This window comes from Echiichthys vipera (genome assembly GCF_963691815.1).
Source record: "Echiichthys vipera genome assembly, chromosome: 7".
Lineage (NCBI taxonomy): Eukaryota > Metazoa > Chordata > Actinopteri > Perciformes > Trachinidae > Echiichthys > Echiichthys vipera.
In genome coordinates this window covers 32,223,039-32,237,949 of record NC_139832.1, presented here as the reverse complement: position 1 = coordinate 32,237,949, position 14,911 = coordinate 32,223,039, and the positions used below count along the sequence as shown (strand labels likewise).

At 40.7% G+C, this 14,911-nt stretch overlaps 1 protein-coding gene across 1 annotated transcript; it reads left to right on the top strand.

The window, feature by feature from the left end:
- Positions 1 to 547: 547 nt before the first annotated feature.
- LOC310949231 (uncharacterized protein) lies at positions 548 to 14,486 on the top strand. Its single transcript, XM_083916594.1, has 9 exons — positions 548 to 709; positions 883 to 969; positions 3,214 to 3,287; positions 3,574 to 3,706; positions 7,547 to 7,746; positions 10,455 to 10,733; positions 10,836 to 11,003; positions 12,383 to 12,601; positions 14,118 to 14,486. The coding sequence occupies exons 1-9, from the start codon at positions 648 to 650 to the stop codon at positions 14,153 to 14,155; spliced, it is 1,260 nt and encodes a 419-aa protein (XP_083772720.1). The 5' UTR covers positions 548 to 647; the 3' UTR covers positions 14,156 to 14,486.
- The last annotated feature ends 425 nt before the right edge of the window (positions 14,487 to 14,911 follow it).

Below are 14,911 nucleotides of genomic sequence, written 5' to 3'. Positions count from 1 at the left end.
GGGGTTAAGACGTAGGGAAGAGGTTATTATTTCTAGATTGAGAATTGGTCACACGTATCTGAACAGCACTTTGTTTATTCTAGGGAAACACCAGAGTGGCTTGTGTTCCTGTCTGGAACCTGAGACAGTACAACATGTTTTGATGTCTTGCAGAAAATATGACCGCCAAAGACAAGACCTTCTAAGAGAATTGCGAAAAATTGGATTAAAAGAAGTATCTCTTAAAAGTATTTTGGAAGTGGGATCAAGCAGGAGGGGAAAAGCTGTTTTTTCAGATTCTTAAAAGACACTGGGCTGTATAGAAGAGTATAGAGCACTAAGGTGCTAGTACCATAGGTGGCAGCAATGCAACTTTTGGATGCCGTAAAACCGCGAAGAAGAAGAAGAAGAAGAAGAAGAAGAAGAAGAAGAACCAGAACCAGAACCAAGCTTCTGGTGCAGTAGATGGCGCTGGCGGTAACACACCTGTAAACTGGCTGTCCAGCCGCCAGAAGAAGAGCCGCACCTCCCCTTCCTCTTCCTCCCTCTCGCTGTAGGAGGTGTTGTAGTAACGCTGGGACACTGTTGGAGGAACGCCAGGGACCGTGTTCTGCTCTCCTGTGATTAGAAGCGTAGGTGCATCTGGGTGAAGTTGCCGTGCAGATCAAATGTCGTCTTGGGGGAAATCGTCTGGAGCTGCCCGGCGGCCACCAGCGAACCCCAATGGAAGGTAAGCTCAACGGCTCTCTGGAGCAACTTTAGCATTAGCGTCCGACATGCTAGGTAGCACCCTCAGTAGAAAGAAACCAGTGTTGGTTTTTACTATGGAACACCTACTCGCCTCCCGTAGGTTCACGTTAGTATTTGTTAGCTGTATTTAAAACGCCTCCTTGTGTCATGCAGTGCTCAACAGCTGCGCCTGTTCCGGAGAGCAGCGCCCTACCCCAGCAGAGAGGACCGAACCGAGGAGCTCAAGGATGCCCTGGACAGGTACCAGCCTCAGTGTGTTTGTGTGGTGGTTCACGGATATTATGTGGATCATAATCCAGTCACCGTAGGACTTACACCCGGTCCTTTTTTCCCCTTAAAGATCTGTTTTCAACAATGGAATAAGGGATCATACTTAGTAGAGAAGCACCGATCCAGGCCGATACCTGGGCTTAGCGTATCTGCCGATATCCGGTACCGATCCGATCCTACTGTTGAATGAATGAAGCGTAAACCTGTCCATGTGAGCGAAAACATCAGGCTTGACAAACACTTAGCCTTGTTAAAAAAAGGTAACAAATGAACACAGATATAAATGTACTTCATATTATTTATGAACAAATAACAAAGTGTACATTAGCAGCAAAAATAAATGATGTAAATAAAGTGCACTGCAAACAGATATTTTCAAATGTAACTTTAAACCCTAACCATCGTGCAAACATAGAATGGAAGTGAGTAGATCACTGTAACTGTATTGCTGTGTATGATTTTAATAATAAAGAAATGACTGGATCAGAATGCTGGATCAGCCTCATTCATCCCATATCTGATCCAGATAAATAGTCGATATCAGAGCTGATGTCAGATCCAGATAATTAATCGATATCAGAGCTGATATCAGATCCAGATAATTAGTCGATATCAGAGCCGATATCAGATCCAGATAATTAGTCGATATCAGAGCTGATATCAGATCCAGATAATTAGTCGATATCAGAGCTGATATCTGATCCAGATAATTAGTCGATATCAGAGCTGATATCAGATCCAGATAATTAGTCGATATCAGAGCTGATATCAGATCCAGATAATTAGTCGATATGGGAGCTGATATCAGATCCAGATAATTAGTCGATATCAGAGCCAATATCAGATCCAGATAATTAGTCGATATCGAGCCGATATCAGATCCAGATAATTAGTCGATATCAGAGCTGATATCAGATCCAGATAATTAGTCGATATCAGAGCCAATATCAGATCCAGATAATTAGTCGATATCGAGCCGATATCAGATCCAGATAATTAGTCGATATCAGAGCTGATGTCAGATCCAGATAATTAGTCGATATCAGAGCTGATATCAGATCCAGATAATTATTCGATATCAGAGCTGATATCAGATCCAGATAATTAGTCGATATCAGAGCTGATATCTGATCCAGATAAGTCTATCAGAGCTGATATCTGATCCAGATAATTAGTTGATATCAGAGCTGATATCTGATCCAGATAATTAGTCGATATCAGAGCTGATATCTGATCCAGATAATTAGTCGATATCAGAGCCGATATCAGATCCAGATAATTAGTCGATATCAGAGCTGATATCAGATCCAGATAATTAGTCTATCAGAGCGGATATCTGATCCAGATAATTAGTTGATATCAGAGCTGATATCAGATCCAGATAATAAGTCGATATCAGAGCTGATATCAGATCCAGATAATTAGTCAATATGGGAGCCGATATCCGGATCGGTGCATCTCTAATAATTAGACATGGTTGTCAGACAAAATGCTGACACACAGCACAGCAAAATTCAACACAACTGAAGGGGAAAGAAGAACAAAACACTCAAGTCATATGTTGTATGTAAGAGTCTACCTCATAGGCCCGTAGTCTTGGGACATGATCATAATTAAAGAGTTCACTGGGCCTCCTCAATCCACCACAGTATGGGAGTGAATTTTAATTATTGTTGAAACAGTTATCCAGCTGACACCTGCTTTTTCAGTCAACCTTCTGCAGATGGTATTTAAAGAGAAATAAATCAACTGTAATGTTTGCTACAGTAAGTGAATGTTTGTGTGTTGCTTACAACATCAGAACCTGCAGCACATTAGACCCAGGTAATTTGAAGCTCACTTCTTCTGGGGTTGAAGAGAAACTGCCACTTGTTTGGATATGGAGTCATGAGTTCAGGAACTCTATTTCCGTCTTTATAACACTTCAGTCATATCACGTCATCACATATAGTGACCTAGTGAACAGTAGGAATCCTAATGCACCCCCACACATGCCCTACTGAATCTAAGCTGATGTACTACATATACTGTACTCTCTGACTCTAATCATGTCATTGCATTATGACTGCTGTATGGACCTTCCTCTGTGCGTCTTGCTTATCTTCTATGTACATATGTCACATTTTTTTATTTTCACTTTATTTCACCCCAAAAAAGAGTTTTTGAAAATAGTTAACATTAAGAGATGTTCATGTTTCACCACTGTTCTTTCAGTTATGAAGAACTAGAGCAAATTCAAAACTACAGTGGAAGTGGGAAGTACGAGGGCTACAAGCATCAGCCGAACGGTGAGATATTTTCTATACATAGATCACAAACAGCTCAGTTACAAGTTTGCACCAGATACGTTTTTCTATGCATTTTTTTCAGGAACCATTTATTTTCTTTTTAATTCCTTGCAAAAATGATCAATATGAAAATCAATGCATTGTGCCACTGCATGTTGGATACAACTGCATTTCTTCTTCCTTTTAAATAACTTCTCTTATATTATGGTGTCCCAATATGCAATTTACTGTAAATACATTAACTTAAATGCCATTTCATTGTCTTTGATTTAATTCCATCCCCCAGCCAAGCCAGCCAAAACGGATGGCTGCACTCCAGCAGACAGACGTAAAGCCCTCTATCAGAAGTTCTACAGACAGGTGCAGGAGGAGAAGAAGCCAGCCGACTGCGTGATCCTCTCTGTCACCACCCGGTGCCTGTGAGTACTTAATGCACTTGATACCTACTTACTTTTGCTCTCTTCTCTTATCCCCAAAGCAATTTCAGTCAAAAGCAACTGGACTCGGATTATTTGTCTATCCAAGAGGCTTCATCAGTTCATGTACGCATCTGCCTGGACCAGTCCCAGCCAGGTCTAAGTCTAAGTCTTGGATGAGAGGTGAAACATCTTCCTACACAAATAACCAAGTCCAGTTGCTGTTGACTGAAATTGCTTTGGGGTTAACGATGACCTGGACAAATGAGAACATTCACAGGCTCACTTCTCTTACTTTCCTCTGCTGGCTGCCAGTATTCTACTGCTAATTTTATTGCTCTAACAAGGAACCTTTGTTCACATTGTATTTGTTGCAACACCTGCATCCAAATTCACTCTCATACGTGGGCCACTGAGAATCAGTGGATTGTACATGTGATGTCAGAAAGTTTTGAAAGATGGACGGCCTTTTTATGGGATTTGTTGACAGTGACAGAAATTCCGAACTGCCAGCCTTACCCTTTTTAAAGTATGATTTGAAGAGTTTTCTATATTTCCTGCAGTTTAATGGCATGTACACCCCCTCAGATTAACGCTCAAAATTAGCACATTAACCTTGGAGTTATTGTTTTATCTGATATCCAATCCAGCATCTGTTGTGTTGTATGATTATGGCCGTCCAGTTTTTGAAAGTTGGATCTCTGATCATGCAAGCCCTTGTTTCTCGCCTCCTAATCGGGCTTACCTGATGTACAGTGTGTTACTATCTCCACGCTCCATTTGCATGGGCACCATTGCTGCATCTGTGATTCAGGATCACCCTTGACATTTGTGATTGGTTAAAAAAAAATCAACTCATATAAAAATGAAAAGCAAAGTAAGAAAGTATCTTACAAAGGACAGGGTAGGAATGTTAACTTGTGCAGCCAGACCATACTGCAGCGCTGTGGAAATGGTTCTGGCAATGCGAGAGCACTCTCCTCCTGACAACAGTATATTTGACTCAGTCATTGTCCTTAAATGTCTTAAAGCTAGTTTGGGACCCCGGAGTGTTTTTATACTTCAGCCCACACCATAGACATCTTGCTAAGCTCCTGGTACCTCAGGAGCCTTTTTAGCAGTAGAAGAAAGATGACTAATAAAAGATAGTTCCACAAAGACCTGATCCCACTTGATTTTATATGCATTTTTATTACTGCACTAGATTTGTCTGAAAAGACACATTAATAATAATAATTATAATTACTTTATTTTTATCCCACACGGGGAAATTCAATTTTCACTCTTATTATCATACATGTTACACACACAGGCCCGAAATACACACATGCACAACCAGGACCTATACATGTAATTGAGGAGAGATGTTAGAGCGAGGGGGCAGCCAGTGACAAGCGCCCCGAGCAGTTGGGGGTTCGGTGCCTTGCTCAACAGCACCTCGGCAGTGCCCAGGAGATGAACTGGCACCTCTCCAGCCACCAGTCCACGCTCCATATATGGTCCACACAGGGACTTGAACCAGCGACCCTAAGGTTCCCAGCCAAGTCACCTATGGACTGAGCTACTGCCGCCCCAGCTTTGTTTTAGTGTTCTTTACAGCCTTCTGTACATTTCATGCAGGTGTAACATTAATCATACCTTTAGCCAAATCCACATCTATGAATAAATGTGTATAGTTGTATTTATATGTGTTTATCCAACAGTGTCACGCCCACACCATTCCACCAAAGCTTTAACGTTGTTGAAAAAAGGTCAGAGATCTGATCTACATCACAACATTTCTGTTCACTGTGCAGTTCATATGAAATGTGACTTGGATCACACATTCTTTCAGAACATTTCTTCATTAAAGGCTTCTAATGTTACATGTTTGCTAATGGTTTAGCAGTGGATATATTACCATTACCTCGATTAGTGAGAAATAATTATACAAATGTGTTGCATCCTTTGTACAAAGTAATAGTAGAAGCGCATAAAACATTTACACTCATTACACAACGTCACGTCAAAACTTCAATCATGCACAAAATACTCCTACACAAAAAGCGACTATGGAGCTCATCCAAATACAGCAGCTGTGTCTGCATTTATGTTATTGTTACACCATTATAGTAGCCAACTAACCAGCAGACTGACTTGGAAGTGCTATACTGATATAAATACTGAAAAAAAGGTATGTTGGATTGCCTCCACACGGCTCTCACCAACGGTCCCCCATACGTTTTTTCCACAGCCACATGCACACGCAGCTGGACCATATCACAAGAAACAGAGAAACTCACGATTCCAGCACACACAGCACTACTTTATTCTCTGCTCAGGACGCAATTACTCCACTATATCTTTACAGAGAAAATATCTGTTTGCTGCTATATTAATGTTCTGAATGTACAGTACAATTTACAATTCCAATGGTGACTTGGTTTCACCGTGGGGGGAAAATCCATAGAAACATCTCAAACCACTCGTCCCACATAAAACTCTTTGCCTCTGTCATTCTTGTGGTTGGTACGTTCCAAACAAGTTTTGCTAACATGTGGTTATCACTTGCAACTGCGCTCGCTTACATTGGCCAAAGACAAACTGCTGTGCTAGCATGCAGATGCCATGTTTTTTTTTTTTGCCCTATTTTCTCAAACTGCTTTCCCAACTTCTGTCTCAGTGGATGCCTTCCTCCACTTACCAAAGTTGCTATCTCTAACCCTAACCCTCTTCTAACAGATTTCACCTTGTATGGTCGTTGAAATTTGGAGCACAATGTAAATCAAGGAAGAAGCCTGTGCTCCAAGATTCATGGGGATTAGTATGAAAACATGACACTGAGCATTGATGCTTTCAAATGGTTTAATGTAAAATGCCACCACACTCAACCACATCCAGACATTTATCCACAATTCTATCAAAACTTCACACTACCAACAGCTGCTACAACAGTTATAAACAATTTCCTTTGACAGAAACACCCCTATTCTTTGCAAAAACAAAACAATTTCACTCAAGCCTTCCATATGAATACTTATGAATAAGGCCCTCTGTTATACCTGAAGTATTACCTAAACACATACTATCACAACACTAAACACATCTATGAGAGAGCCAAAAAACAGCATTTGTGCCACACAAAGCTCTAAAGCTGTAATGCTACACTTGGTCCTGTCTTATAGACAGCTGCAGGAATGAGTCCTAAAACCAGGAAATGAGTTTGCAGTTTTGCACTTCAGGTTCCTTTGTCTCAAAGTCAATGGCTTTTGTGAATGTGTTTCTGAGTAGATGCCTGGTTAACACAGGCTTAAAAGATTTTAACATTTGCTCTGCTACAAAATACGTCAGTGAAATCCACACCTGTGAATTTTTAAACTTGTATGTGTCTTTTAAAAAGGCGGTTGCTAACAAGTGCTTAAATAAGACTACAAATAAAGGTTGGTTGGTGGTGTAGTCCTTTAACGTTAGCTTTTAACTTATCGATTGCACCTACGCTTCTAAAATCATAAGTGGTTTTGGTTGGTGAAGAAATAAAACCTATACTTATCATAAACCTTTTTTCGCCACCGAGCCTATTTTCTGCAATAATCCAATGGAAAAGTCTAATTGGCCTTTTGTCGAGGAACTACAGAGATGCTAGCCTACAAAATTGTTCCCCCTGCAGCACTCCATTAAAGATCTAGGATTTCAGCGCACTAAAGGGATGCTAACTTCCGATTATGTTTTTGTTGGTAAAGCACACTATAAATCAAGAAATAACGCTCTGTTCCTATCAGATATAATTTAGGTTTCTCTGTATGCTAGCTGAGTCACTTAATATAGATATGTCAAGTTAACTAAATGTTTCTCTTCCTCTCAAAGGGATTACCCCAAATCGCTAAGCCAGTGCTTGCAGGAGCGTGGCCTGTCAGTGGAAATGCTCTACCTTCAGGTGGAATCGGGCCTGACCCGGGCTCTGCAGGATGTCCGAGCAGATGGCTCCCCGTTATGTATTCTGGTGGAGCAGACAAACATAGCTCTGTCCTCCTGCACTGTTATCATATTCTCAGAGTCCCTCAAAAGTAAGTCCCTGCCCCTCATTCCTTCAAGCTTAGCCAAACCTCAGTTACAGCCCTCCATCACTTTTCAACGAATGGTCGAATGCCATTTACATTATGTAGATTCTGCCAAAACAAAATCTCAAATAGATTTGAAGGGTATGAAACCAAAAAAAGAAGAAATACTCCTGTTAAAACATCAACATGTAGACTTATAAAGCTACAATTCTGCACTCAACTGAAAAATCACATCAAAGTCAATCAAATCTACACAATATTCATTCAGTATTTCCATCAATGGCACTACGTCGGCACATCATCCACAGGCTGCCACTGGTATACGCTCTGACATGACCGTACATACTCAACAGACCTAATGAAGCTCGAAGTAGAAAAGTAGGTGTGATAAAGGGGTAGTTTCACATTTTGGTTTGACTTTATTATCAAGAGTTAGAAATCCCACTTATTAACACATATGTTTGTTTAATTTGTGCATAAAGCTCAGAACTTCCAGAAGGAAGTGTGAAAGCTACACATTGGGATTTTAAAGGGGCTTGTTTGTGGGAATATTCTTATCTGAAGTAACTGCCCCAACAAATAATTTAACCTTTGGCCAAAGCCAGTGCAGCCGTTTCCAGTCTTTATGCTAAGTTAGGCTAACCGGCTGCTCGCCACAGCTTCGTATTGACAGTACAAACATCAGAGTGGTATTGAAAGTGAACTTCCCAAAATGTCAAACTATTCCTTTAGACAAAAACTATGGTTTTCCACAACTTGGATTTTATTTTCATAGCTCGGGAGATCAAATTTATTGGTCATGATAACACTGTACTCGACCAAGAAACTGCAGAGGTCTGTGAACGCTGTTCCATCGCTGAAAATCAAACCGAAGCAGTCAGACAAGTGTACTGTAAACAAAACCCCCAGGTTAGTTCCAAAGGAAACTCATTTGGACGGGTTGTAAACATTTTAGTTGACAGACGGACTTCCTGATTCAGCGTCTACCTTTGACTTGCCCTTGTATTGCACACTCATGATTAGGTCTGGGCGATAACTCGAGATGATCATTTAGCGTCTCTCTATGGAATCCTATTGTGATGAAATCATATATTGAGATATCACACATAACTTCATCTAAACCGATAACAAGCACATACTAACTAAATATTCAGTCAGAAGGAGATCAACATGAGGGAACAAAGTATTATTTGATTTATCATGAAATATTATTTTATCGTTCCTAATTTGATAGAATATCCTCTGTCTATACCTCTGCTGTACTAGCATGTTTTTAAATAACCAAGGCACTAAAACAAAAACCTTTATTTAGTGAAAAAAAGAGAGATGGTGAGAGAACCCTTTCAGATCCTCCCAGTTATTGGTGTTAATCTGTACCTGGTGACAGTTGACTTCATTGTTGGACACATCCTGTTCATCTGCAGCTCTCCTGGTTACTTTGTAAGATGGCAGCTGCTCTAAGGAGACTGAAACCCTGAGACAGCAGGTTGTCCAGATGAAGGCCAAAGGGATGACCCTCTCAGCCATCAGAGAGAGGTTGGGTGTTCACAGTCTGTGATTTCAAGAATACTGAAACTTTACAAGGACACAGATTCATTTAAGTCCCTCAAAAAGGCCGGTCGTCCACGTAAAACAAGTGCACCGGAGGACAGGATTATGAGAAGACTCTCAGTGGGGAATCAGTTCAACACTGCAGCTGGAGTTGCTCTCCAGTTCAGTGCTGAACAGGACAAGGATCTGTCTCTGCACAGTGTCTCACCGTTTAAGACTTTTGGACTGAAAGCCGATCTAAACCCCATAGAGAATGTTGCGTGCGGTTATTGTTGTTGTTGTTATTATTATAACAACTTGTGGAACTGATTGCCAGAGCTATGAAAATAACAGCCCTGTTATAATAGTGTAGTTTTCCTTTCAATGATTCAGTATGAAACAATACATGTGTATAACAATTGTCAATATCTGCATCATGCGCCATGCCAACTGATCAAAAAACTGTTGCCCTACTACAACTGTTTCTATATTTCTAATGAAAATAATTTTCTCATGTGGAAATACACATCACCAAGTATGCATAAGTCATTAAGCAACCTGTGGTAATTACATGTCCACAAAACTGATATTTTTAAACAGCACATTGCGCACGAACAAATCTGGGTAATACAAACTACAAATATGCATTAAACAACAAGGACATCAAAACTGTGCAAAGGGATGTAATTGTTACATGCTTATACTACTCTGTGTAGCTCACACAGAAAAAAACCCAAAATACATTCTACACAACCCAAATACAATCAATGAAATGAAAGCAATGTAATGCATGGCCTTAAAGTCATTTGTTGCACCAGATTAGTAAAATCATCACATCATCTCAAGTTTATTCATTATGCTTTGGTGCCACATAAATGCAAATAAAAACAATGCTTACAAATGAGGTATTAAATGTCCGGGAACATAATGCAGCAAAAGTTACTGATAAATGCACATCTACAAACTGCCATAAATCACCCCTCCTCTGTCAACAGACCACAACTTGCATTCAAAAGCACTGCAATATATATAACATTATTTTGAAATAGTATGACCTGAGTGACCTGTAAGAAGCCCATTGATTTAAATTTTTTTTTATACTGCTTTTTCTATGGTTTTATTTCACCTCTTTCTCCCCCCTCAGTCCGCTGACACCTCAACATTAACATTCTAATCCCCCCCAGTCCACCGCAACATGCCCAAAGACCAGGCCATGGACTTTGTCGCAGCAGAGTACAGTCGCAGCCTCATCAAAGAGCGCCCACAGAGGGACCCCGCTGAGAGTGCAGCACAGGCATCACAGCTGCTGGATGACTTCCTGGATCGAGAAAAGATCGAGCGCCACACTGTTCCCTCTGAAACCCGCCAGCTCCTCTTGCTGTTAGCTGATGGGGTGCATATCTACCCCGAGGAGCTAGAAACCATCTCAGAGTATATCCGTTCCAGGCTGGAGCACACGCGAGGTGGGATTCTATCTGTGTGTTGGACAAGTGCTGTTCTTACTTCTCTTTAGGTCATACTTTTCCTGTCTATTGTGGTTCTTTTAATTCTATTTCTGTCTCCAGCCTTCCACACGGAGGGGGAGAGGGGTAGCATGTTACCCCCAGGACTGGGGAAACCGCCTCCTCTGCTCCCTACTCCACCTGGGCCCCCTCAACCCCTGTCTGCAGCTGGAGGAGGTGGGCCCATGATGAACCACCTCCCACCACCCTCTCCTCTCTTGCCTTCACCAGGTTAGAATGCAGAGTTGACCACTTACTTTCTTTTACTTTGTCATTTCAGCTCAATGATGTAGGAACCATAAACCAGAAATGGCTAACTTTGTCCTCCCTATGTTTACAGACAGTTGTGTTTTGTCATCATGCACCTGTGCATCTAAATTAGTTCAGCTTGTACTGTCTGCAAAATATCCATCCAGTGTTACAGGTTTCCAACGGTTCCATCTCTCAAGAGCAACATATTTAGTTTTAGAACAAGCCACAGACTTGAGCTTTTCAGTAGTCTCCCCCTGTCATAGGCTTTTGGAAAGCATCTGGATCGTCTGCGTTCAAATTCTTTTTTGACACTGCTCAAGCTAAAGCAAGGTGTTATGTTGAACTTTTCACAAATTCCAATTGTTGCTGTTTACCCAGGAAAAGGATCATCTGGGCCAAGTGTGAGTGCGCCCTTAGCAAGCATTGCTGTTAAGTCTAGCCAAAATTAGAAAAAAGAGAAGGGGGAGAAGTAAGACGAGAGAGGTTTTCAGCACAACAGAATGCCTTTGTATCTGCTGTAAATGATGGTGTTCCAGTTAAAATTGATATTACCGCCTAGCTACAAAGATACATTAGCTGACTGGGTCCTTTGCAAACCTCACAAAATTCTAACGCTGAAATGAAGAGCTACAGTGGTTTATTTGCCCCGACTAAGTCCAAGTAAGATTTTAAATATAGTTTGATCAAATATATTTCAGCATAATCTTGACCCAAGCAACCACATTTCATGCAAGTAGACTTGAGAATGTCTGTAATTCCTCTAATCACATGCACACTGCTTACTGCAGGGGTATTGAGGCCACGCCCCCTAATTCCTCCATTACATGTACTGACGATTTCTAGAGCCCCGGGCTATTGAAGCCACACATTTGAGCCCGTGGACTACATACAATTTCTGAAGATTTCTAAAATTCCCCAGCTTAACTTCCCATGAAAGCTTCCGGAAATTTACCGGAAATGTTCTGCCCCTTTGCAACCCTAGTCTAGTCTAGTTCACTCTCAAACTGCCCAGTTGGATCTACTTGTATAATGCACATTGATTGCATGATTATTCTAATTTTCAATGAAATGATCATGGTGTCATTTTTTCGAGGACCGTTACCAAACAGATTTTTTTCTTAAGTCTGTAGAATATGACGTATAGGCACATATTGTGATTTGGATAATATTGCAGCCCGAACATTGAAATCCAAAATAATAGCCTTGCAGTAAATGTTTAAAAGCTACCAATGTTGAGTTTGTTCAGTGTTAGAACGGTGTTGATTCAACTCTGCTGTCACTTACTTAGTGGTGGTGTTAAATTCTTCCTTGAATAACATGCATGCATACGAATGACGTGTCTTCCGTCTCTTTTTTAGGCTCTTATCCCAAAACCAAACCTCCTCCGCTACTGTCCTTACATCATCCTCCTGGTCCATCATTAGGGGCCCCACACAGCCCCTACGGTGCCCTCTCTTTGCTTCGTGGGCCCCTACTCCACCACGCTCCTCCATACCACTCAGGCCCAAGGAGCCTTCACATTAGAGGAGCCCCGCCCTCTCTAAAGAGTTCTCGTCCTCCACTTCTTGCTTCTCCAGGTGGGTCACTTCTATTTTCCTTCACCTTGGTCTTGATATGCATTAGATGTACAGTGCATCCGGAAAGTATTCACAACGTTTCACTTTTTCCACATTTTATTACGTTACAGCCTTATTCCAAATAGTATTAAATTAATCTCTGTCCTCAAAATTCTACACATAATGCCAAATTATGACCACGTGAATTTTTTTTATTAAAATTAAAAAACAAAGAAAGTCAATTCGGAAGTCAAATCGAAGGAACAGCTGATTTTATTCTGAAGTCAAATCAAAGGAACAGCTCATTTTACTATGGAGTCAAATCAAAGGAACAGCTGATTTTATTCTGAAGTCAAATCAAAGGAACAGCTGGTTTTATTCTGAAGTCAAATCAACGGAACAGCTGATTTTATTCTGAAGTCAAATCAAAGGAACAGCTGAGTTTATTCTGAAGTCAAATCAAAGGAACAGCTGATTGTATTCTGAAGTCAAATCGAAGGAACAGCTGATTGTATTCTGAAGTCAAATCGAAGGAACAGCTGATTGTATTCTGAAGTCAAATCAAAGGAACAGCTCATTTTACTCTGAAGTCAAATCAAAGGAACAGCTGATTTTATTCTGAAGTTAAATCAAAGGAACAGCTGATTTTATTCTGAAGTTAAATCAAAGGAACAGCTGATTTTATTCTGAAGTCAAATCAAAGGAACAGCTGATTTTATTCTGAAGTTAAATCAAAGGAACAGCTGATTTTATTCTGAAGTCAAGTTGAAGGAACAGCTCATTTTACTCTGAAGTCAAATCAAAGGTACAGCTAATTTTATTCTGAAGTCAAGTCGAAGGAACAGCTGAGTTTATTCTGAAGTCAAATCGAAGGAACAGCTGATTTTATTCTGAAGTCAAATCAAAGGAACAGCTGATTTTATTCTGAAGTAATCAAAGGAACAGCTGATTTTATTCTGAAGTAATCAAAGGAACAGCTGATTTTATTCTGAAGTTAAATCAAAGGAACAGCTGATTTTATTCTGAAGTTAAATCAAAGGAACAGCTGATTTTATTCTGAAGTCAAATCAAAGGAACAGCTGATTTTATTCTGAAGTTAAATCAAAGGAACAGCTGATTTTATTCTGAAGTCAAATCAAAGGAACAGCTGATTTTATTCTGAAGTCAAATCAAAGGAACAGCTCATTTTATTCTGAAGTCAAGTCGAAGGAACAGCTGATTGTATTCTGAAGTCAAGTCGAAGGAACAGCTGATTGTATTCTGAAGTCAAATCAAAAGGACCACAGTTGATGTCAGGTGGAGGCAAATTAACTTGGTGTGTAATCTGGAAGGTGATTGGTTATATCTGAGAATGGTTATTCTATAGGGACCAACACTTTTACAACACTGTAAATTGCGCTAGAAAAATATATTTTTTATGTATTATCATTTCAGCCTGACTATTTCAAAAGTGTATCATGGCTTTCTATATAGACTTTCTTTCAATTGAACCTCATTGCGTAACTCTGTTTTGTTTCTCCTCCCTCCCTCTGATCAGGTGCCCCTCTTCCACGACCGGGGGGCCCCCGACACTAAGAAAGGAAGGAGACATCCACTCACAGAGACACACACTGAAACACATGCAGGCTACAAGTGCCAGCCGTTGTTTTGGACATTTCACTGAACTGTAGAACAGAAGACTCCTGGTACCTGCGTGGGAGACCTGTTCTGACCTTTTTTATTTAAAAAAAAAATGGTAGTAAAAGATGGTAGTTAATGTTACATCAATGGATTGATGAAAGATGACATGGACCGATGACTGATCATTTTAAGTATCTTCTCCAAGATTCCTCTGTCATCGTTGTTTTTTCCTCAGTGATGTACACTTCTAACCCAGAGTCATGCCATTAAAATCACTGGTTCCTTTCCTCCACTTTCACTTTTTGACTCTATAAGGTTGGTGTAGGCTATGGTGACAAGCTGCACAAGATAAACATTGAACAGCTTGATGCACAAAAGAGCATGGTCACCAATGGGCAGCTGGATAATGGTGGCCACACAATGCTAAGGGCGCACTCACACTGTCCATCCGTACCGTGCCCCGTGCTTTAGGGTCCTTGTCCCCGCTCCAGGCCCGTTTGTGCTCACACTACCTGGGCCTCGGCGAATGCTTCTTGCTGCCTATACGTCATCGCGCCGTAACACGTCACACGCATTGATTGACATCATCGCAATGCGTCTCTTTGTTTACCTTTTTTTTTTTTTGTGCGTCTTGTCCGACTGACGGTCCCTCCTTCTTTTTTCTATGTCCCAACAGGCGCACATAAAATGACCTCAGAACCGCTGAAGGTC